We start from the raw sequence: 23,498 nt of genomic DNA, 5'->3' as shown, positions 1-23,498 counted from the left end.
TCTTTTCCCACTAATAGCTGATCAGTAGCCACTGCCTTCAGCTTAAAACAAATTAGTCTGAACATCTTCCTCAAGTTCTACACTCAGTGCTTCAGAAACTGCAAGGTCATGAAAACAGGTGAAAAGAAAAATGCTGAGGAATGCAGGAAGATTAATTTTGACAAGCTGGTCTTGCACATAGCAACTGCACTCATGACAAATATCCCTTGAAAATGAAATGGAGTAACAGCCACTGCAGGCCATCAGAGAGCACCAACCTAAAGATACCCTTTCTCCCTCAATAAGCAATGAGATTAAACACAGAACTAAAGATCACCAACCTAAAGATCTCCTTTCTCAATCAACCAGCAATGAGATTAAACACACAACTGAAAACCAACCTAAAGATCTCCTCTCTCCCTCAACCAGCAATGGGATTAAAGACACAACTACAAACCAACAAACCAAAGATCTCCTCTCTCCCTCAACCAGCAATGAGATTAAATACACAACTAAAAACCAACCTAAAGATCTCCTCTCTCCCTCATCAAGCAATGGGATTAAAGACACAACTACAAACCAACAAACCAAAGATCTCCTCTCTCCCTCAACCAGCAATGAGATTAAATACACCACTGAAAACCAACCTAAAGATTTCCTCTGTCCCTCAACCAGCAATGGGATTAAATGCAGAACTAAAAACCAACCTAAAGATCTCCTCTCTCCCTCAACCAGCAATGAGATTAAAGACACAACTACAAACCAACAAACCAAAGATCTCCTCTCTCCCTCAACCAGCAATGAGATTAAATACACCACTGAAAACCAACCTAAAGATTTCCTCTGTCCCTCAACCAGCAATGGGATTAAATGCAGAACTAAAAACCAACCTAAAGATCTCCTCTCTCCCTCAACCAGCAATGTGAGTAAATACACAACTAAAAACCAACCTAAAGATCTCCTCTCTCCCTCAATAAGCAATGAGATTAAACACAGAACTAAAAACAAACCTAAAGATCTCCTCTCTCCCTCAACCAGCAATGAGATTAAACACACAACTAAAAACCAAACCAAAGATCTCCTTTCTCCCTCAACCAGCAATGAGATTAAACACACAACTAAAAACCAAACCAAAGATCTCCTTTCTCCCTCAACCAGCAATGGGAGTAAATACACAACTAAAAACCAACCTTTCTCCCTCATCAAGCAATGGGATTAAACACACAACTACAAACCAAATCAAAGGTCTCCTCTCTCCCTCAACCAGCAATGAGGTTTAATACACAATTGAAACCCAACCTAAAGAGCTCCTTTCTCCCTCATCAAGCAATGGGATTAAGTACACAACTAAAAACCAACCTAAAGATCTCCTTTCTCAATCAACCAGCAATGAGATTAAACACACAACTAAAAACCAACCCAAAGATCTCCTTTCTCCCCCAGCCAGCAATGAGATTAAACACACAACCTAAAGATCTCCTTTCTCCCCCAGCCACCTGCAGCTGCCACTGCCACCCCGTGAACAGAGCCATACCCCACCCCCACTCTCCCACTCAGTGTCCCCCCACCCCGTTTAATGACATTTGGTTGTTACCTGGAGTAGAATTTTCCTTGTTTGGCCTTTTGTTCATGCTGCAGCCTCATGTTCTCTAGCTTGACTGGGCTTGGTATGAATCCTATCTCACAGCCTTCTTTTACCAACCGTCCTATCCACCAGTCATTATTAAATTTCTGCAGAACAAAAGAGCAACAAGAAGGCAGGCAGCAGGATGTCAGTGTACCTGCCATCACTTTGGTATTAGTGTTAACTGGCAGCCAAGCCACTGGATGCCATTCTGCCCTGCAGTTCATCACTCTGCTCTGTTATTATGGTAATGAAGAGCTGTGCTGATACCCAGAAATGCATTAACAATAATTACACCTTGAGAAGGGTTCAGAAGCTGCAGAGTGCTTAGGCAGAAACCTTCCCTCACAGACTTGATGATCCTCCTTGGCTGCCACTTCCACACATTTCAGCACTGGTATTATTTTAGGCTTCACAGCCTACTGTTCTCAAACACAAGAGCTGCTTTTGCTCTTCCTGGACACCAGAGATTTCTTCCCATGTGCTCCTACCCACTGCAACTGCAGGAAGCTTTTGCACTTACTCCATCAGGCCAGGGGCAAGTGGAGTCCCTCAGGGATCAGTCCTGGGACCAGGCTTGTTCAACATCTTTGTTGGTGCCATGGACAGTGGCACTGAGTGCAGCCTCAGCAGGGTTGCTGATGGCACCAAGCCGTGTGGTGCTGCTGACAGCTGGAGGGAAGGATCCATCCAGAGGGACCTGGACAGGCTGCAGAGCTGGGCCCAGGACAGCCTCAGGAGGTTCAACAAGACCAAGGGCAAGGTCTTGCAGCCGGCTCAGGGCAATCTCAGGCACCAATCCAGGCTGAGCAGGGACTGGCTGGAGAGCAGCCCTGAAGAAAAGGCTTTGGGGGTGCTGGGGGAAGAGAAGCTCAGCAGGAGCCAGCAGGGAGCACTTGCAGCCCAGAGAGCCAAGCAGAGGCTGGGCTGCAGCAAGAGAAGTGTGGCCAGCAGGGCCAGGGAGGGGATTCTGCCCCTCTGCTCCACTCTGCTGAGACCATAGCTGGAGCTCTGGGTCCAGTTTGGAGCCTCTGTGCCAGGAAGGATCTGGAGGTGCTGGAAGGTGTCCAGAGAAGGGCCACGAGGAGGAGCAGAGGGCTGGAGCTGCTCTGCCATGGAGACAGACTGAGAGAGTTGGGGTTGTGCAGGCTGGAGAGGAGAAGGCTCTGAAGAGACCTTCTGGTGGCCTTGCAGGATCTGCAGGGGGCTCCAAGAAAGCTGGGGAGGGACTTCTGGGGGTGTCAGGGAGTGATAGGACTGGGGGGAATGGAGCAAAAGTAGAAGTGGGCAGATTGAGATTGGATGTCAGGAAGAAGTTGTTCCCCAGGAGGGTGGTGAGAGCCTGGCACAGGTTGCCCAGGGAGGTGGTGGAAGCCTCCTGCCTGGAGGTGTTTGCATCCAGGCTGGAGGTGGCTGTGAGCAACCTGCTGTAGTGTGAGGTGTCCCTGGCCATGGCAGGGGGGTTGGAGCTGGCTGAGCCTTGAGGTCCCTTCCAAGCCTGACAATTCTGTGATTCTGCTTTCCTGCCAACAGCTCATGATCAGCATCTTGGACACACTGTGACAGACTGGTACTGGGACCAGTGCTATCCGACTTCTATGTCAGCAGCATGGTCAGTGGTGCCAGGGCACCCTCAGCAATGACAGCAACTGTGTGGCCTGGCTGGCAGGGTGGAGGGAAGGGATGACATCCAGAGACCTGGACAGGCTGGAGAGGTGAGCCCTGCACCTGGTCAGGGCAATCCCAAACACAAATCCAGGGTGGGCAGAAAATGGCTGGAGAGCAGCAGTGAGAAGGACTTGGGGGTGCTGTGTCAGAAGGAGCTCAACATGAGCTGGCAATGAGCACTCATAGCCCAGAAACCAGCAGCTGAGGTCCTCATTAGTGATGTTCATTTGCTAATTGATCAACACCACCAATTTGTACAGCTTTTTGTCTTGCTCCCCTTGGTTTTCCTGCCAGTGTTCCTGACTGCAAGAAGAAATCCTTTTTCCCTGTCTGAAAGGCAGTTATAGAGTCACAGAACTGTCAGGGTTGGAAAGGACCTCAAGGCTCAGCCAGTTCCAACCCCCCTGCCATGGCCAGGGACACCTCACACTACAGCAGGTTGCTCACAGCCACCTCCAGCCTGGCTGCAAACACCTCCAGGTAGGAGGCTTCCACCACCTCCCTGGGCAACCTGTGCCAGGCTCTCACCACCCTCATGGGGAACAACTTCTTCCTCACATCTGAATCTACCCATTTCTATGTTTTTTTCCTTTCCCCCCCATGTTCTATCCCTCCCTGACACCCTCAAAAGTCCCTCCCCAGCTTTCTTGGAGCCCCCTGCAGATCCTGGAAGGCCACCAGAAGGTCTCCTGGGAGCCTTCTCCTCTCCAGCCTGCACAACCCCAACTCTCTCAGGCTGTCTCCATGGCAGAGCAGCTCCAGCCCTCTGCTCCTCCTCGTGGCCCTTCTCTGGACACCTTCCAGCACCCCCAGATCCTTCCTGGCACAGAGGCTCCAGAACTGGACCCAGAGCTCCAGCTGTGGTCTCAGCAGAGCAGAGTAGGGAAGTAGAGCAGAGTGCATCAAAGACCATCCAGTCCCTTGCGCTCGGCCGTCTTGTTTCCACCACACCTCTGCGGTGCTGGATGGTATAAAGGGGTAGCCTTACGGAAGAGCAGCACTGTGAGTCAAACAGACAAAGGAAGTCAGATTCCCACCCCCCCTCCAGCTCTACTTACTTCTTTAACATGAAGGAAATCCTTCGCCTCGAAGGAGATGGCCATGCCTGGCACCGGGACATCGTCATCGTGCGCCGCGCTGTAGCCGACGTTCGTCCGCACCGCAAACGCAACGGGCTTGGCCTGCAAGGGAGTGACAGACAGCATCAGGGCATGCACCCCTGGCATGCTCTGCTTGGAAAGGACCTTCAGGACCATCTAGGTCCAACTCATGGCAGGGACACCTCCCACCAAACCATTAGATGCTCAAGGCCTCATCCAGCCTGGCCTGGAACACCTCCAGGGAATCAGAGAATCACAGAGTTGTCAGGGTTGGAAGGGACTTCAAGGCTCAGCCAGTCCCAACCCCCTACCATGGCCAGGGACACCTCACACTACAGCAGGTTGCTCACAGCCACATCCAGCCTGGCCTTTAAAACCTCCAGGGGTGAGGCTTCCACCACCTCCCTGGGCAACCTGTACCAGTCTCTCATCACCCTCACTGCAAAGAATTTCTTCCTAATCTCCAGTCTAAATCTGCCCTCCTTAAGCTTCAATCCATTGCCTCTCCTCCTGTCACTCCCAGCCCTTGTTAAAAGTCCCTCCCCAGCTCTCCTGGAGCCCCCTCCAGGTACTGGAAGGCTGCTCTGAGGTCTCCCTGGAGCATTCCCTTCTCCAGACCGAACAGCCCCAACTCTCACAGCCTGTCTCCATAGGGGAGGTTCTGCTGCCCTCTGATCATCTTTGTGGCCTCCTCTGGACCCACTCTAGAATGCTCCTTGCACACACATGAGTCTGTACCAAGGGATGGCCAGGGGATGCTTTCTGCAAGTTAGCTTTTGAACATCACAAAAGCTTGAGGACACTCTCAGAGCACCCATGCAGAACAGCACCAAGTCTCCTTTTTCCTTCCCTTGGTTATTTAATAGCAACACACCTGACAGAAGATGTTTACAAGGTAATGGTGCTCTGAATTCACTGGGGATGAGACAAGTCAGCAGTTACAAATCCTAAGTCAGCTGGCACTCCAGGTACTCTGCTCAGCTTGCAGTTCTGCTTGCTCTGGAGGAGCACATGTCAGTCCCCAGGTAGTCTCCAGAGCCACCACAATTAGGAGGAGGGGCTCCAGCAGCTGCCAGTGACCCCTAAGCAAGACACCTGACTGTAGAGCCCTTCTGAGAGCACAGCTTGTGAGGTCCATAAAATCATAGAATAGAATCCTAGGATCCCTTTGGTTGGAAAAGTCCTTTCAGCTCATCCAGTCCAACCATTCTCTAACTCTACCAAGGCTGGGGCTAAGCCATGGCCCTCAGCACCACAGCTCTGCCTCCTGGAAACACCTCCAGGGACAGGGATTCAGACACCTCTCTAAGGAGCCAGTTCCAGTGCTTGAGAACACTTTCAGGGATGAAGTTTCTTCTAAGATCCAACCTAAACCTCCCCTGGAGCAACTTGAGGCCATTTCCTCTCATCTTGTCACTTGTTACTGGGGTGAAGAGACCAAACCATACCTGGCTCCGACCTCCTTTCAGGGAGCTGTAAAGAGTCAGAAAGGTTCCACTCAACCTCCTTTTCTCAAGACCAAACACCCCCAGCTCCCTCAGCTGCTCCTCACCACACTGCTGCTCTGGTTTGTGCTACCTCAGAGAACACCTTGAGGTTCTCCTCCAAGAACAAAAAAAGGGCACAGAGCATTCCTGGGACCCACTCTTCCCCTTCCCCAGGCTTTTTGTTCCCTCCCAAGTCCTCCAGCAGAGTCTGATGTCCCCACACGTTATGGCTGGCAAAATATTTTCAAAGCCTTGAACTGGGTCTCAGGGGGGCTGGGGAGTGATTGGGAAGCCATGACATGACTTTTCATCACACTACACTGAACTTCATCACGCTACACTGATGTCATGGGAATGCCAAACAAGCCCCAGCACAAACCCAGACAGAGCCTGAGGTGTCTAGACGTGCTCCCCCTCCCCCCCTCCTTCCTGCAGAAGGTCAGGGTAACGTGGGAAAAGGAACAAAGGGGACAGGACCATGGGTGTCTGGTGAAGACCCCTGCTTCTGGGGTCAGGGCATGGGCTCTGAGCACTGCTCCTGCCTGCCCAGGCCTGTGGTTCTGCCCTTTATGGCCACAGCCTGCCAGAACCCCTTCTCATTGGGTAACTGTGTGCTGGCTTCAGTTGCCCTATTGGCCCAATTGAATCCTGGGCACGATTTATATACAGGCTGATGTCTAGTTCTGCTTTGCTCAAGCCTTGCCTTGCTCAAGCCTTGCCTTGCTTGAACCTGCTTGGACCTTATCTGGCTTGAAGTTGCCTTGAGTCACGTCACCTCGAGTGCCCGGTGCAGCGCCTGGGATACAGCCAGGAGCCTACACACCACAAGCTACAAGAGGAGCCATGAGCTTAGGAGTCAGAGGTAAGGCTGCTTCCCCTTGCAACTAGAACTCTGCCATGCCTCAGTTTCCCCAGGACAGAGCCAGCACCCATCCCAACAGCATCATTAACAGCTGCCATCCGCCGGAGCCAGCCCAGCCCCGGGGCCGCGCGGCCTTCCTGCCGGCAACCTGCCCTGCCTGGCGCCTCAGAGCACCCCAAAGCCTCTAACACACAGCAGCAGCAGCACTGCCTGCCTGGGCACAACCAGCAGTGAGCAATCAATTCACTGCCTCTTTGGCACAACTGTTCCTGTGGAGTCTCCCCCCACGTGTGGTCGATGCCATTTGGCTCCTGGGCTGCTCTCTTTCTGATATTCATAGAATCAACAAGGTTGGAAAAAGCCCTCAGAGCTCAGCAAGTCCAACCTGTAACCCACCACCTCCTGACTAACTGAACCATGGCTCCAAGTGCCACATCCAAGCCTTTTTTGAACACCTCCAGGGACAGTGACTCCACCACCTCCTTGGGCAGCACATTCCAATGGCCAATCTCTCTTGCTGGGAAGAACTTTCTCCTCACCTCCAGCCTAAACCTCCCCTGGCACAGCTTGAGACTGTGGCCTCTTGTTCTGGTGCTGGGTGCCTGGGAGAAGAGACCAACCCCCACCTGGCTACAGCCTCCCTGCAGGGAGTTGGAGAGAGCAATAAGGTCTCCCCTGATCCTCCTCTTCTCCAGGCTAAGCAACCCCAGCTCCCTCAGCCTCTCCTCACAGGGCTGTGCTCCAGACCCCTCCCCAGCCTTGCTGCCCTTCTCTGGAAGGTCAAGCAGAAGCAGGTTAGTAAATCCCTTCAGAGCATGAAGTGAGCAGAGAAGAGAAGCCCTCAGCATGTTTTGGTGCAAGCAGTCTCATGGCAGGTATTTCTCCAGTGAAACAGTTTGGAATTGTCTTTGGTTTCCCTTTTCACCCCCAGCAGTGATTTATTTCCAGTTTTCTACCTTCCTGCTCGAAATCTGTAACAAAAATTTAAAGGCACAGCCTAAAACTACCACAGGCAATGAGAAATTATTTGGTCTGAGCACACTTCACCATCTACTTCCAAAACTAAGGTGGTGTGAACGATGCCCAGGCCCTGCCCATGCTTACACTGCTGACTTACAAAGAGCTGACTCACCTCATTCTCGCCCAGACACCAGCACAACTCCTGCTCTACAGAGCCTGACACCAAGGGGCACATCCCTGCCAGAGTGGGAAGCAAGGAGGCATGACCACTGCACAACCCAGCTCAGGAGGGACAGGGATCTGCTGGAGAGAGTCCAAGGGAGGGCTACAAGGATGCTGAAGGGACTGCAGCACTGCCTGGGGAGGAGAGGCTGAGAGCCCTGAGGCTGTTCAGTCTGGAGAGGAGAAGACTGAGAGGGATCTGATCAATGTCTATCAATAGCTGAGGGCTGGGGGTCAGGAAGGAAGGGACAGGGACAGGGACAGGCTCTGCTCACTGTGCCCTGGGATAGGCCAAGGGGCAATGGAAGGAAGCTGCAGCACAGGAGGCTCCACCTCGACATGAGGAAGAACTTCTTGACTGTGAGGGTCCCAGAGGCCTGGAGCAGGCTGCCCAGAGAGGTTGTGGAGTCTCCTTCTGTGGAGCCTTTGCAGCCCTGTCTGGATGTGTTCCTGTGTGACCTGTGCTGGATTCTCTGCTCCTGCTCTGGCAGGGGGGTTGGACTGGAAGATCTCCAGAGGTCCCTTCCAACCCCTAACATCCTGTGAGCCTGTGAACCATGACCAGCCTTCCCCTGAGACCCTCTAAGCACTCTCTAAGTGTGGCTGCATGGAAACTCAGCAATTAGAGCTTCAGTGACTTTCCCCTTCTTCTCCACTGTCCTGAGACCTCCACCTGGAATCCTGTGTCCATCTCTGGAGCCCACAATGCAAGAGGACATGGAACTGTTGGACCAGGTCCAAAGGAGGCCACAAAGATGTTCAAAGAGCTGGAGCACCTCTGCTATGAGGACATGCTGAGAGTTGGGGTTGTTCAGCCTAGAGAAGAGAAGACTCCAGGGACACCTGAGAGAAGCCTTCCAGTATTTGAAGGAGGCTACAGGAGAGCTGGAGAGGGACTTTTGACACAGGCTTGGGGTGACAGAAGCAGGGGCAATGGCTTCCAACTGGAAGAAGCTGGATTGAGATTGGACACGAGAAGGAAATTCCTCCCCATGAGGGTGGTGAGCCACTGGCACAGGTTGCCCAGAGGAGCTGTGGAGGCTCCAAGCTTGGAAGTGTTGAAAGCCAGGTTGGATGGGGCCTTGAGTGACCTGATCTAGTAGGAGGTGTCCCTGCCCACAGCAGGGGAGGTGGAACTGGATGATCTTGAAGCTTCCTTCCAATCTAAGCCGTTCTGTGATTCTCTGACTCCAAGTGTCTTTTCCATAGGATTGAGGCCTGCTGGTGAGGTTGACTGAGGAAAGCTCTGAATCCTTCCAGTTCCTTGGTGCTCCTGCTCCAGAAATAGGTGCCCTCAATGGGAAGGAAGGAAAATGTAGCACATCCAGCTGCTAGCAAGCCGAGCCTGCCAGATCCAGCTTGCCTGAACAACAGGTAGGCTCCTGGGGATGTTTTGTCCGCCGGTGCTCTCCAGAGACACTTCTGTTACTATTTTAGGTGATCTTCACACACACAGCTTCCATGTCATGCTTCCTCCTTCCCTTTATGACACCACACTGGAGCAGAGTCACTGATGCTGGTTTGCATTCAGCTCAGGAGGCAGCACAGACCTGAAATAGCTGCGCTGACGCACACGCAGCCGCCTCAGATGAGCCGGGCTCTTGTTTTTCATCACAGCATAACGCCCAAACTCATCAATGGCTGTGTGCTGTCTGCCTGCCACAGCCTGCCAGGGAGGTGGCTCTTGGGCACCACCCACTTGGGGAGCTGAGGGGAACAGCTGGAAGCAGCCCCAGCTGAAGAAGTCTGCTGTGCTTGCTGGAAACAGGCTCCTTCTGGTAGCCAAAGCCAGCAGATGAACGCTGTTGTTTGCAATAAAAATACTCTGCTGGGATTTCAAGCCCTCTCTTTTTCCCCACATTCTCCTCCCCCCCTCCCCCCAGTGTTACAAGTGAGGACATTTTAAGCTTATGAGACAGCAGTTTTAGCAGCTCCCAGCTATCTGGCTTACGATGAGGTTCACACCGAGAGAAGAGCTGCAGGAAGGGTTTCAAGCTTTCCACAAACAAACATTCTCCAGGAGGAGAGGAGAGGATAGGGTAGGGTAGGGTAGGATAGGGTAGGATAGGGTAGGGTAGGGTAGGGTAGGGTAGGATAGGATAGGATAGGATAGGATAGGATAGGATAGGATAGGATAGACCAGACCATGTTGGAAAAGGCCTTTGAGATCATTGAGTCCAACCTGTCTCCCAACACCATCTGATCAACTAAACCATGGCACCAAGGGCCTCAGCCAGGCTCTTCCTAAACACCTCCAGGGATGGTGACTCCACCACCTCCCTGGACAGCACATCCCAATGGCCAATCTCTCTTGCTGGGAAGAACTTTCTCCTCACCTCCAGCCTAAACCTCCCCTGGCACAGCTTGAGACTGTGTCCTCTTGTTCTGGTGCTGGCTGCCTGGGAGAAGAGACCAACCCCCACCTGCCTACAACCTCCCTTCAGGGAGTTGCAGAGAGCAAGAAGGTCTCCCCTGAGCCTCCTCTTCTCCAGGCTAAGCAACCCCAGCTCCCTCAGCCTCTCCTCCCAGGGCTGTGCTCCAAACCCCTCAACTTGTGACACAGCAAGACAAAGAAAGCCCTAAAGAAATCAACAGTGCAGTGCTTGGTTAAAAATTTAGATCTCAGCACCAAAAGCTCACCAAGAAAAAGTTGTATTCTCCCACTCTGCTCTGCTGAGACCCCTCCTGCATCCAGCTCTGGAGCCCCCAACACAAGGAGGACATGGAACTGTTGGAGGGGGTCCAGAGGAGGCCACAAAGATGATCAGAGGGCTGAAGATCCTCAGCTATGGGGCTAGGCTGAGAGAGTTGGGGCTGTTCAGCCTGGTGAAGGCTCTGAGGAAACCTTGAAGCAGCCTTCCAGTATTTGAAAGGGGCTGCAGGAGAGCTGGGGAGGGACTTTTGACAAAGGCATGGAGTGACAGGAGGAGGGAGAATGGCTTTGAAGGAGAAGAAGCTGGATTGAGATTGGACACTGGGGGAAAATGTCCATGAGGGTGGTGAGGCACTGGGACAGGTTGCCTAGGGAGGCTGTGGCTGCCTCCTCCATGGAGGTGTCCAAGGCCAGGCTGGATGAGGCCTCGAGCAGCCTGGGCTGCTGTGAGGTTTCCCTGCCCATAGCAGGGCAGTTAGAAGTTGATGATCTGTGAGGCTCCTCCCGAGCCAAACCATTCTCTCCTTCTATGATTCCCTGTCTGCACCACTGAAAGTGTTTCTGCATTCAAGTTTTATTTTCAGCTGTAATGTTTGAGTAATTGTGCACTTCTGCAGTTGCCTCAGCAAGCCTGTGTGTCAGAACCTGAACTCAACACAGTATGTTGAGCATCTTGCCTCCAAGGGACTGTGCTGAGAAATGCCTCCTGCATTAGCACCAGGCCTTTAGTAGCAAGACTGCTCTGCTTCCAGCAGTTCCCTGAATGTATGTTCCAGGGATGGTATCTCAGAGTTTGGGAATCAATTTGGGAATTGATTGTTTTATTACCTCTTAACTAATATGCAGAACAAGCCCTGAGAAGCTGTCAGCACACAGCAAGCACCACGGCTGGCTCAGTGCTCCTGTCCCCTTCGTGTCAGCACAGCTGATGGCAGGAGCTTAAATCATCACTAAACATAGAATCACAGAATGGTAGGGGGTGGAAGGGACCTCCAGAGATCATCCAGTCCAACCCTCCTGCCAGAGCAGCAGCACCCAGGGCAGGGCACACAGGAACACATCCAGGTGGGGTTGGAAAGGCTCCAGAGAAGGAGACTCCACAACCTCTCTGGGCAGCCTGCTCCAGGCTCCAGCACCCTCACACCAAAGAAGCTTCTCTTCATGTTGAGGTGGAGCCTCCTGGGTTCCAGCTTGTACCTCTTGGTCCTTGTCCTGTCACTGGGCACCACCAAACACAGCCTGGCCCCTTCATCCTGACCCCCAGCCCTCAGATATTGATAGACACTGATCTCGGCCTTCTCCTCTCCACACTGAACAGCCCCAGGGCTCTCAGTCTCTCTTCACAGCAGAGCTGTTCCAGTCCCTTCATCATCCTCATAGCTCTCTGTTGGACTCTCTCCAGCAGGTCTCTGTCTCTCTTGAACTGGAGAGCCCCAAATACAGGATTGCAGCTGTGGTCTCAGCAGGGCAGAGCAGAGGGGCAGCAGAACCTCCCCAGCCCTGCTGGCCACACTTTTCCTGCTGCACCCCAGGATGCCATTGGCTCTCTTGGCCCCAAGGGCTCATTGCTGTCCCATGCAGAACTGCTGCCCAGCAGTATATATGAGCATATTCTTCCCCTGAGCACCACAGTGATTTAGGCCTTACACTAGCCGAGATACTTCTGAGACAGGAATTCAGATCTCCCTGAGTGCCCAGAAGCAGTTTGCAGGAATAAGAAGACACAGCACATCCTTTTCAGGCTATGTTAAGAGAACAGTTACCAACATTGGAAGTTAAACACCCCAGAGTCAGGAAAAGTGAATATGGAGGTGGCTGTAACTCAGGGGAATGGTGGGGGTATTTTTAACTAAACCCTCAGTGGGGTCAGCATAAAGGTACAAACATCAGCCTCAGAATTGTGTCAGAGCATCACAGAACCATCAAGGCTGGAAAGACCTTTGAGATCAGTGAGTCCAACCATGACCCAGCTGCCATGACCACCAAACTCTACCCTGCAGCACCACCTCTGCAGCCTCTTCAACACCCCCAGGCATGGGGGCTCCACCACCTCCCTGGGCAGCCTGGCCCAACCCCTCACCACTCTTCCAGCAAAGAAATCTTTCCTCCTCTCCAACCTACCCCTCCCCTGGCACAGCTTCAGCACATTTCCTCTCCTCCTAGCTCTGCTTACTTGGCAGAAGAGACCAACCCCAGCCTCACCCCAGCCTCCTCTCAGGGAGCTGTGGAGAGCAATGAGCTCTCCCTCAGCCTTCTCTTCTGCACACTACACAACCCCAGCTCCCTCAGCTGCTCCTCCTACGATGCCCTCCAAACCCCTCAGCAGTCTCAGTGCACAGCCAAAGCCTGCCTCAACTGGAGTCTTATTCCTCTTCCCCAGTTTGCAGTCAGTTCATTCTCTGTTTGCAGTTCCAAGGTGCTTTTGGCCACTGGCATTTTGGCCAAGTCACACATTTGGGATCTGTCACAAGGGGAGATCCTTCCAGTGTGCAAGTAAGTTACAGTGTCCAGTTCTGGGCCCCTCAGTTTTAGAAGGACACTGAGATACTTGAACGTGTCCAGCTTCTCTCCCACCAGCACCCCCAAGTCCTTCTCTGCAGGGCTGCTCTCAATCCCATCATCATCTTCAAGCCTTGACTGATAATGAGGGTTGCCCTGCTCTAGGTGCAGGACCTTGCACTTTGCCTTATTGAACCTCATGAGGTTCTCCTCAGCCACCTCTCAGCCTGTCCAGGTCCCTCTGGCTGGCTCCCATCCCATCCTTCAGTCTTATCACCATTCAGCTTGGTCCCATCAGCAAACCTGCTGAGGGTGCCTCAGTCTTGCTGTCTGTATCACTGATGAAGATACTGAACAGCTCTGGTCCCAGTACAGACCTTGGAGGATCACCACCTGTCTCCACCTAGGAGACCAGTGAGGGCTTGTCCCTTCCCTTCCCTTCCCATGGATGTGCTCCTGGGAGCCAGAGCACCAGTAAAGCTGCTGTTGCACTTCAGTCCTGCCCCATTCCAGGCAGGGTCCCAGCCTTGTCCCTGTGCTCTGGAGCTCCCTTTTTGACTGAAAAAGCCTCCCAAGATTTAGAGTGAAGTTAAAGCAGCATTAGGGCTTCTCTGAACCAGGCAGAACCACGCAGGGGAGAAGCCAACACAGGAGTGGCTGAAAGCCAGGTTTTGGGCCAGGTGAGTCATGCCAAGAGCAAGCCATAATGACAGCCTCAAGATTCATGGCAGCTCCCATGCCCTTCCTGTCCAAACCCAAGCTCTCAGAGCCATGTTCCAGCAGCCAGACTACTTCTCTCTATTGTTGCCTGCTATTCTTACTGACTTGTGCTGCAGACATCTCCCTCGGACGCCTCTCTTGGAGCAGAAGCCGAAGCAGGCTTGCTGGTGGGTGTGGGAGATGTAAGAGTGCAGTGCTGTGACGAAGATCTCCTTGCAGAGCATCTCCTACAGCTGGTGCTCAGCCAGGCAGGCAGCCAGCCAGCAGATGAAACACGAGCAGGCAGCAAACCTCACTCTTATTATAGCCCTGAACTGCCAAAGCTTAATTCTGGCTTGGATGCAGCAGGAGCTCTTACGAAAGCATTCAGTGACAAAAGCAACCAAGTGAGGCAGAACTGTCACAGCTCACCTCAGGGGGAAAAAAGAGACACAGCATCAAGAGGCACAGCAGTGGCAAGAATTCTGATCTGCATTTCTAGGCATTTCCAATTTACTCTGCTTTCCCTGGCTCAGAGAACTGAGATTCTGTGGGTATGCAGGGATGGAGCTGCTTAGGCTGAACCAAAGCAAAGGGATGGGGCCAGCTCTGTTTGGTGGTGCCCAGGGATAGGACAAGGAACAAGAGGCACAAGCTGGAACCCAGGAGGTACCACCTCAAGATGAGGAGAAACTTCTTTGGTGTGAAGGTGTTGGGAGGCCTGGAGCAGGCTGCCCAGAGAGGTTATGGAGTCTCCAGCTCTGGAGTCCATGTGCTGCACTACCCTTGGCATGGCACTTCAGGAGGGTGCAGAAAAGGAGATGGTGGAGTCCCCATGCCTGGAGGTGTTGAAGAAGCTGCAGATGTGGTGCTGCAGGATAGAGCTTGGTGGTCGTGGTTGTTAGGTTATGGTTGGACTGAATGATCCTGAAGGTCTGTTCCAACCTTAATGATTTGATGATGATGATAATTTGATTAGATTTGATGATGAAGAAGAGAAATGGGTTTGATAAGAGCAGCAGTGATGATCAGAGGTGTGGAGAGAAGACAGAAGCATTGCTTATTTCCTGCCAGAGGTTTCAGGAATAAGTCACACTAAGGAGCTGACCAGGTACAACTTATTCTGAGTGGATGTTGAGCAAATCTCTAGGGAATGGTTGCATCCAGAGGGTGGTGCTCAGTGGCTTGAAGTCCAGGTGGAGAGCAGGGACAGTGGTGTCCCCAAGGGGTCTGCACAGGCACCTGTACTGTGTAACATGAGGTCTGTTGTGATGGGTTGGACTTGATGATCTTTGAGGTCTCTTCCAACCTTGGTGATACTGTGATATTTTTATCAGTGCCATAGACATGGAGACCAAGACACCATCAGCAGTATGCAGATGGCACCAAGCTGAGTGCTGTTGTCAGCACAGCAGAGGAACAGGATAGTATCCAGAGGGACCTGGACAGGCTGGAGAGGTGACCCATGTGAACCTCATGAGATTTAACAAGTGCAGGGTTCTGCACCTGGGCTGGAACAATCCTCACTGTCAATACAGACTGGGGGAGGAGTGATAGAAGGCAGCCCTGAGGAAAAGGACTTGGGGGTGCTGGTGGATGAGAAGCTGGACAGGAGCAGGCAGTGTGAGACTGCAGCACAGAAGGCCAATGGCAGCCTGGGCTGCATCCAAAGCAGCATTGCCAGAGATCCAGAGAGGAGATTCTGACACTTTGCTCTGCTATGACCTGGAGTACTGTGTTCAGGTCAGGAGCCCTCAATACAGGAAGGACATGGAGCTGATGGAGCAGGTCCAGAGGAGAGCCACAAGAATGCTCAGGGGGTTGGAGCAGCTCTGCTACAAGGACAGGCTGAGGGAGCTGGGGGTGTTCAGCCTGGAGAAGAGAAGGCTCCAGGGAGACCTAAGAGCAGCCTGCCAGTACCTGAAGGGGGCTACAAGAAGGCTGCAAAGAGACTGTTTGCAAAGGCCTGCAGGGACAGGACCAGGGGCAATGGCTTCAGACTAGAGCAGAGCAGATTGAGATTGGATGTGAGGAACAAGTTCTGCACCAGGAGGGTGGTGGAACACTGGCACAGGCTGCCCAGGGAGGTGGTTGAGGCTCCATCCATGGAGATATTGAAGGTGAGGCTGGACAGGGCTCTGGGCAACCTGATCTAGTGGAGGGTGTCCCTGCTGAGTGCAGAGGGGTTGGACTGGATGAGCTTTGGGGGTCCCTCTTCCAACCCAGACCATTCTAGGATTCAATGGATGTCTTGAAATCCCTCTCAGTCTCCATTTCATTGTGCTGTGTAAGATCCTGCACATCTCCAGGAGTTCATTTCACACAACCAAATGTGTCAGTCTCCTTAGACTCATTCAGGTTTAGACTTTACCCCCAGCCTTTGCCAGCTGTTACATCAGAAGTGGCAGCATTTAACATCACTTGAATGTTGAATACATAAACCAAAGCAAACCAAACCAAAAAGCAGAAGGAAGAAAAAGAAAACAAAAATAGCTAAACCCAAATGAAAGAGATGACACATGACACCTGCAGTCAGCAGGGACACCTCACACTACAGCAGGCTGCCCAGGGACACAGCAAGGCTGATCTTCAATATCTCCAGGCAGGAGGCTTCCACCACCTCCCTGGGCAACCTGTGCCAGGCTCTCACCACCCTCATGGGCAACAACTTCTTCCTCACAGCCAATCTCAATCTCCCCACTTCTACTTTTGCTCCATCCCCCCGAGTTCTATCCCTCCCTGACACCCTCAAAAGTCCCTCCCCAGCTTTCTTGGAGCCCCCTGCAGATCCTGGAAGGCCACCAGAAGGTCTCCTGGGAGCCTTCTCCTCTCCAGCCTGCACAACCCCAACTCTCTCAGGCTGTCTCCAGAGCAGAGCAGCTCCAGCCCTCTGCTCCTCCTCCTGGCCCTTCTCTGGACACCTTCCAGCCCCTCCAGAGCCTTCCTGGCACAGAGGCTCCAGAACTGGCCCCAGAGCTCCAGCTGTGGTCTCAGCAGAGTGGAGCAGAGGGGCAGAATCCCCTCCCTGGCCCTGCTGGCCACACTTCTCTTGCTGCAGCCCAGGCTCTGCTTGGCTCTCTGGGCTGCAAGTGCTCCCTGCTGGCTCCTGTTGAGCTTCTCCTCCCCCAGCCCCCCCAAAGCCTTTTCTTCAGGGTGCTCTCAAGCCAGCCCCTGCCCAGCCTGTGTTGGTGCCTGAGATTGCCCTGAGCCAGCTGCAGGACCTTGCCCTTGGTCTTGTGAACCTCCTGAGGTTGTCCTGGGCCCAGCTCTGCAGCCTGTCCAGGTCCCTCTGGACGGATCCTTCCCTCCAGCTGTCAGCTGCACCACACAGCTTGGTGCCATCAGCAACCCTGCTGAGGCAGCACTCAGTGCCACTGTCCATGGCACCCACAGAGATGTTGAACAAGCCTGGTCCCAGGACTGATCCCTGAGGGACTCCACTTGTCCCTGGCCTCCACTTGGATCCATTGCCAGCCACCCTTTGGGTGCAGCCCTCAAGGCAGTTCTGTAGCCACGGAATGCTCCATCCATGGAACCCATCCTGATGGTATCTCAGTGCCATACATTAACATTCATAAAAGCCTCCACATGCAGATCCCAATGGAGCATGCAGGCAGGGAGAGAAGCATAAAGAAAGCCTAGATGTAGAGTGACTGAAGGAAAGTTGAGTTTTCCTTTTTTCCCCTCTTGGATCCTGAAAGAGAGAAGCTGGGGTTTATTTCAACCTAAGGAGCTGATAAGTTGGTGGGCAGAAAGTAAGCCTCACATGAAAACTCCCAACCTGCTCAGGGCAGGAGCTGCCTTTTGCATTTCAAGCTTCTTCAGTTTCATGGAGTTCTCCCAGGGAGGTTTGAGCAGACTTCAGGCTCAGGTTTCAGCAAAATGCTTCTCTGTTCTCTTCCTGTCATTCAGATAAGAGGGAACTGAGTCACCAGCAAGGAGAGGCAAGGCTTTTGTGCAGGCAGATGTCTCCTACAAGAAGAGCTGACCAAGGCCTAGAGGTCTAAGGAGGTTCTGCTCCCCCTCTGCTCTGCCCTGCTGAGACCACAGCTGCAATCCTGTGTCCAGTGCTGGGCTCCCCAGTTCAAGAGAGACAGAGACCTGCTGGAGAGAGTCCAACAGAGAGCCATGAGGATGATGATGAAGGGACTGGAACAGCTCTGCTGTGAAGAGAGACTGAGAGCCCTGGGGCTGTTTAGTCTGGAGAAGAGAAGGCTGAGAGGGATCTGATCAATGTCTATCAATAGCTGAGGGCTGGGGATGCACAGGGATAGCACAAGGACCAACAGGTTCAAGCTGGAACCCAGGAGGTTCCACCTCAACATAAGGAGAATCTTCTTTGGTGTGAGGCTGCTGGAGGCCTGGAGCAGGCTGCCCAGAGAGGTTGTGGAGTCTCCTGCTGTGGGGACTTTCCAACCCCACCTGGATGTGCTCCTGTGTGACCTACCCTGGGTGCTGCTGCTCTGGCAGGGGGCTTGGACTGGATGATCTCTGGAGGTCCCTTCCACCCTCTACCATTCTGTGATTCTATTGCTGCATCTCCTGTTCAGCTCACACTTGAACACAGCTAACTGCAAAGGATGCAGGTGAAGAACACAGAGAGAGAAGGGGTGGAAGGGACCACAACCCAGCTGTGTGACTCAGTGAACATAGTACATCACCTTCTGGGGAGGAGTAAGATGGCACTCAGGGCAAACTCCTGAGGGTTCCTCAGTGCTAGACAACCCAGATGATGAGACTGTGAAAATCAGTGACAGAAAGGCTTAGCTTGCAGGTGGTATGGTAGCCTGGAGAGAAGGTATGGAAAAGGAAAGAACCCATGCAGGGGTGCTGGAGGCCCACAGTGGGCACTAAGCTGTTTCTTATGTATCAATATGTTTACTGCTAACTTCTTTCTTTAGTCCATGATAGGTTTGTCCACTGTATGACCCTGAGAGGAGAGAAGCAGTGATGTGCTGCCTTGGTAATCAAAGAAAAGGCTCTAGATGTATTCACACACATCTCCAAGGGGTACAGCTGGCACCAGAAAGTACTTCTGGTCTGTGCTCAAACAGCCCCAGAGAACTACTGACAGAGCCTGGGGCAAATCTAACTGCAGGGAGGTAACCTGGAGAACCAGTTACAGTTCTGGTTACTGCTTATGGCTACACCTGGGAAAACAGCAAAGAAAGGAAGGCAGGCATCAAGGAATGACAGAATGCTAGGGGTTATAAAGGCCTTAGAGAGATCACCCACTCCAACCCCTTGCCAGAGCAGCATCACTCAGGGCAGAGCACACAGGAGCACATCCAGGTGGGGTTGGAAAGGCTCCAGAGCAGGAGACTCCACAACCTCTCTGGGCAGCCTGCTCCAGGCCTCCAGCACCCTCACACCAAAGAAGTTTCTCCTCATCTTGAGGTGGAACTTCCTGGGTTCCAGCTTGTACCTCTTGTTCCTTGTCCTGTCACTGGGCACCACCAGACAGAGCCTGGCCCCTTCTTCTTGGCACCTACCCCTCAGATATTGATAGATATTAACCATATCCCTCTCTCAGCCTTTTTTTCTCCAGACTAACCATGTTGAGATGATGATGATGCAAAGTAGAAGCACTTGGAGATCTCCTGCAGTTGCATTAGCAGCAGGCTGACCCTCGGCGCCGAGGCTGGCTGCAGGGAAAGGACAGGGCAGCACTCTGCCTTCTGTGGGAGGCTGCCACATGTCCATGGGTGTGGGAGGAGCTGTGCCTTGGTGGGGAGCACAGGCCAAGATCCCCAGCCCTGGGAGCAAAAGGGTTAGGTTAACAGTGGAAGAGACAGCCCCCTCCAAGGATGAGCTGGAGCCACCCACAGAGCCAATGTCACTCGGTAGTAGGCCAGGTCAGGCAGGGACTCTCTGAGACAGACTGTGTGGGAAGGTGTCCCAGAAAGCTGCTCCTGATCCCTCCCAGTAAGGGGGATGCCCATGTTTGTAGGGAAGGGAAGCTGATGGAGCTGCCCACAATGAGCAGAAAGGCCACCAAAAGACAGGAACCAAGTGGGAAGTTGTCCTGGTTTGAGGGCAGACAGATCCTGTGTTGCCCTGAGAGGGCCAGGAGGATGACACTCATCACACAGATGGATTGGAGAGTGAAGGGAAGCTCAAATGGAAAAGCAGTTGGTGTTTTACAGAAGCTACAAAGCATAGCGGCAAAGATGTCCCAAAGCACAGAGTCTCTCCCAGCACACCCAAAGGCCTCCCAGCACTTCCCTTCTCCCCACCTGAGGGTGTACCCAAAACCCCCAGGGCTCTTTCTCCACCCCCCTACTGCTAGGCTGGTCTCAGGCTGGCCAGGTCTGAGTCTGCCCCCCTCCTCCTGGCAATAGGCCCAGACAGGCCTTGAGATACTCTCCCACCATTACCCCACAGGGAGCATCCCCCACAGGAGCAGAGAGGGAAGAGAAGGACTTTGCAGCTGGATTTACAGGGTGCAGGCTTTATGGGCAGGAACAGGCTGTCTCCTGTTCCACCGACTGGGTTGGGACCCCGGAGGTGTGACTGATGTGGCAGCAACAGGAGGCAGCCAGCCTGAACTGCCACAGAAGTAACATCATAGAATCAAAGAATTGTCAGGGTTGGAAGGGACCTCAAGGCTCAGCCAGTTCCAAGCCCCCTGCCATGGCCAGGGACACCTCGCACTGCAGCAGGTTGCTCACAGCCACATCCAGCCTGGCTGCAAACACCTCCAGGCAGGAGGCTTCCACCACCTCCCTGGGCAACCTGTGCCAGGCTCTCACCACCCCCATGGGGAACAACTTCTTCCTCACATCCAATCTGAATCCACCCATTTCTATTTTTGTTCCATTCCCCCCAGTCCTATCCCTCCCTGACACCCTCAAAAGTGGAGGAGATGAAGATGGAAGCTCAGAGAATCCAGGAAAACAGCCAAACCTCCTGGACTGTGGAACCCAAAGAACAGGAGCAAGAAGCTCACAGCAGTGCTCAGCCCAGCTCCCAGAGACAGGACCTGAGGCACAGAGAGAAAAGCAGCAGCTATCTGCCAGTCCCTGGCTGGTCCCAGGCCTAATGCCTCCAGACAGTGCAGTGATCCCAACACCCCTGCTCCCAAGGAAAAGCCAGGGCAAAGGCCATGGGATGGGAGCAAGGTGGTGCTCAGGAGGGCATTTTGTTTCACAACTGTCTGCAAATACAGGGGAGACAGGAAGCCATTGCTTGGCCTCCACAGGACAGGCAGGGAGGTGCCAAACCAAAGCTTTTGACACCTGCCAGAAACGTGCCATTGAAAACACCCTGAGGGCTGAAACTGTCAGAGGGGAAAAGTCAACAAATCAAAAGGCAAGGAGGAGAGAAGCAGTGAGAGAGCTGAAGCTGTGAACGTGTGTGTCAGGACAGAAATGGCTGGGATGCTCCTGTGGCACTCTGAGCTTGCACCACCCTGCAGCCCAGCACTGCCCAGGCAGCAAAGCAGCAGTGGTAGCTCATAGAATGGCTGGAAAGGACTTCAAGAGATCATCTACTCCAACCCCCCTGCCATGGGCAGGGACACTTCCCACCAGCCCAGGTTGCTCAGGGCCTCATCTAACCTGGCCTTGAACACCTCCAGGGAGGAGGCAGCCACAGCCTCCCTGGGCAGCCTGTTCTCAGCACCCTAACACTGTAGAACTTCTTCCTCAGCTCCAGTCTAACCCTGCTCTGCCTCAGCTTCAAACCATTCCCCCTTGTCCTGTCTCCAGACACCCCTAGGAGAAGTCTCTCTGCAGCCTTCCTGTAGGATCCCTTCAGGTCCTGGCAGGCAGCTCTGAGGTGCCCCTGGAGCCTTCTCTTCTCCAGGCTGAACACCCCCAGCTCCCTCAGCCTGTGCTCACAGCAGAGCTGCTGCAGCCCTCAGGTCTGCCCTTTAGCTTTACCTCTGATGTGAATAATCCAGACGTCTCCCCAAGAGGCAAAATCCCAGCAGCCAGCAAAGTAAGGACAGAGCCCATAGCCCAAAATATATTTGGCAATCCAGTCCCCCTCCTCCCCTTGCACTGAAAGAAGGTCAGAAGCATACCCCAAGAGCCAGGCTGCTCACTATCTGCCTGCTCTGTGCAGCCTGGCAGCTCTTCTTGCTGTAAGTTGTGTGTGTTTTAGACCTGAGGGTCAGAGAGAGGAAGAAAAATCATCTGTTAAGTGACTGGAATCTGAAACAGCTCAGTGTCACATCCAGCTCCCAGAGCAGCTGAGGCACTTTGATGGACAGCTGCCTGGCCTCAGCTGACAGCTTTGCCATGCCCTGCAGCCTCCCCAGCCACAGCTCTGCAGCCAGGTGGGCGTCAAACAGCTGAACCCTGGCAACAGCAGCCCTGGGTGGCAGGGCTGGCACCAGCTACACTCCCAGGGGCAGAGGTAGCTGCTGGGTGGGCAGCAGGTCTGCCACCCTCTCCGTCAGTTTGGCTTTGTTGTTGTTGTAGGAAGCTAGCAGAACAATCAGTGTGCAGCATGAGCCCCATCTTGCCCAGCCCTTGGCACAGGGGCGATGCTAAACAAACACCAGGGACCTGTTCTCATCAGCTACAACTGGAAACTGATCCCTTTGGTTTCTCAGCATTTCAGAATCACAGAACTGTCAGGGTTGGAAGGGACCTCAAGGCTCAGACAGCTCCAACCCCCCTGCCATGGGCCAGGGACACCTCACACTACAGCAGGTTGCTCACAGCCACCTCCAGCCTGGCTGCAAACACCTCCAGGCAGGAGGCTTCCACCTCCTCCCTGGGCAACCTGTGCCAGTCTCACCACCCTTGTGCTGAACAACTTCTTCCTCAGCTCCAGTCTAACCCTGCTCTGCCTCAGCTCAATCCATTCCCCCTTGTCCTGTCTCTAGACACCCTCAGGAAAAGTCTCTGTGCAGCCTTCCTGTAGGATCCCTTCAGGTACTATTGGCAGGCAGCTCTAAGGTCCACCCTCATGGGGAGAACTTCTTCCTAAAATTCAATCTCAATCTCCCCACTTCCAGTTTTGCTCCATTCCCCCCCAGTCCTATCACTCCCTGACACCCTCCAAAGTCCCTCCCCAGCTTTCTTGCAGCCCCCTATAGATACTGGAAGGCCACCAGAAGGTCTCCTTGGAGCCTTCTCTTCTCCAGACTGCACAACCCCAACTCCCTCATTTTAAGTAACAAGTCAAAGGCTAAAGGGTTTAAGCAGAGTTTGAGTGGGAAGCAACAATTTTATTCCCTTTTGCTTTTACAGTCCAGCTCAGAATCCTGTGTTCTGGCCACACAGCTCCATGTTGTTATCAGTGCCTTGAGGCCCAGCCCTCCCTGGTGTGCAGGCACTGGGGATTGTTTGCTCACACGTTCTCTGCCCTCTTTTGTTGGCTGTTTCCCCCCCTGCCCAGGACCAGAGTAGCCAGTTGTGAATCCAGGTGAAAGAAGCAGACTGTAGAGTCATGGAATCATGGACATGCCATGGGCAGGGACAGCTCTCAACCAGACTCAGCTGCTCACGGCCTCATCCAACCTGGCCTTGAACACCCCCAGGGAGGAGGCTTCCACCTCCTCCCTGGGCAACCTGTGCCAGTCTCACCACCCTTGTGCTGAAGAACTTCTTCCTCAGCTCCAGTCTAACCCTGCTCTGCCTCAGCTCAATCCATTCCCCCTTGGCCTGTCTCTAGACACCCTCAGGAAAAGTCTCTGTGCAGCCTTCCTGTAGGATCCCTTCAGGTACTATTGGCAGGCAGCTCTAAGGTCCCCCTGGAGCCTTCTCCTCTCCAGGCTGAACACCCCCAGCTC

General features: G+C 53.3%; 1 protein-coding gene across 6 annotated transcripts in view; it reads right to left on the bottom strand.

Annotated features, from left to right (window-relative positions):
* CACNB2 (calcium voltage-gated channel auxiliary subunit beta 2) overlaps window positions 1–23,498 on the bottom strand; it is a 336,701-nt gene that overhangs the window by 58,465 nt on the left and 254,738 nt on the right. For all 6 annotated transcript variants that reach the window (XM_054171152.1, XM_054171153.1, XM_054171148.1 and 3 more), the window contains 2 exons: window positions 4,330–4,452; window positions 1,574–1,710 (listed from right to left, as the gene is read on the bottom strand). In XM_054171152.1, the coding sequence (XP_054027127.1) occupies window positions 1,574–1,710; window positions 4,330–4,452 (260 nt within the window). The remainder of the gene's footprint in view (window positions 1–1,573; window positions 1,711–4,329; window positions 4,453–23,498) is intronic.

The sequence above is a fragment of the Dryobates pubescens genome, chromosome 21, assembly GCF_014839835.1.
Source record: "Dryobates pubescens isolate bDryPub1 chromosome 21, bDryPub1.pri, whole genome shotgun sequence".
Classification (NCBI taxonomy): Eukaryota; Metazoa; Chordata; class Aves; order Piciformes; family Picidae; genus Dryobates; species Dryobates pubescens.
Note: the sequence above shows the minus strand (reverse complement) of the source record. Positions and strands in the feature narration are given on the sequence as shown.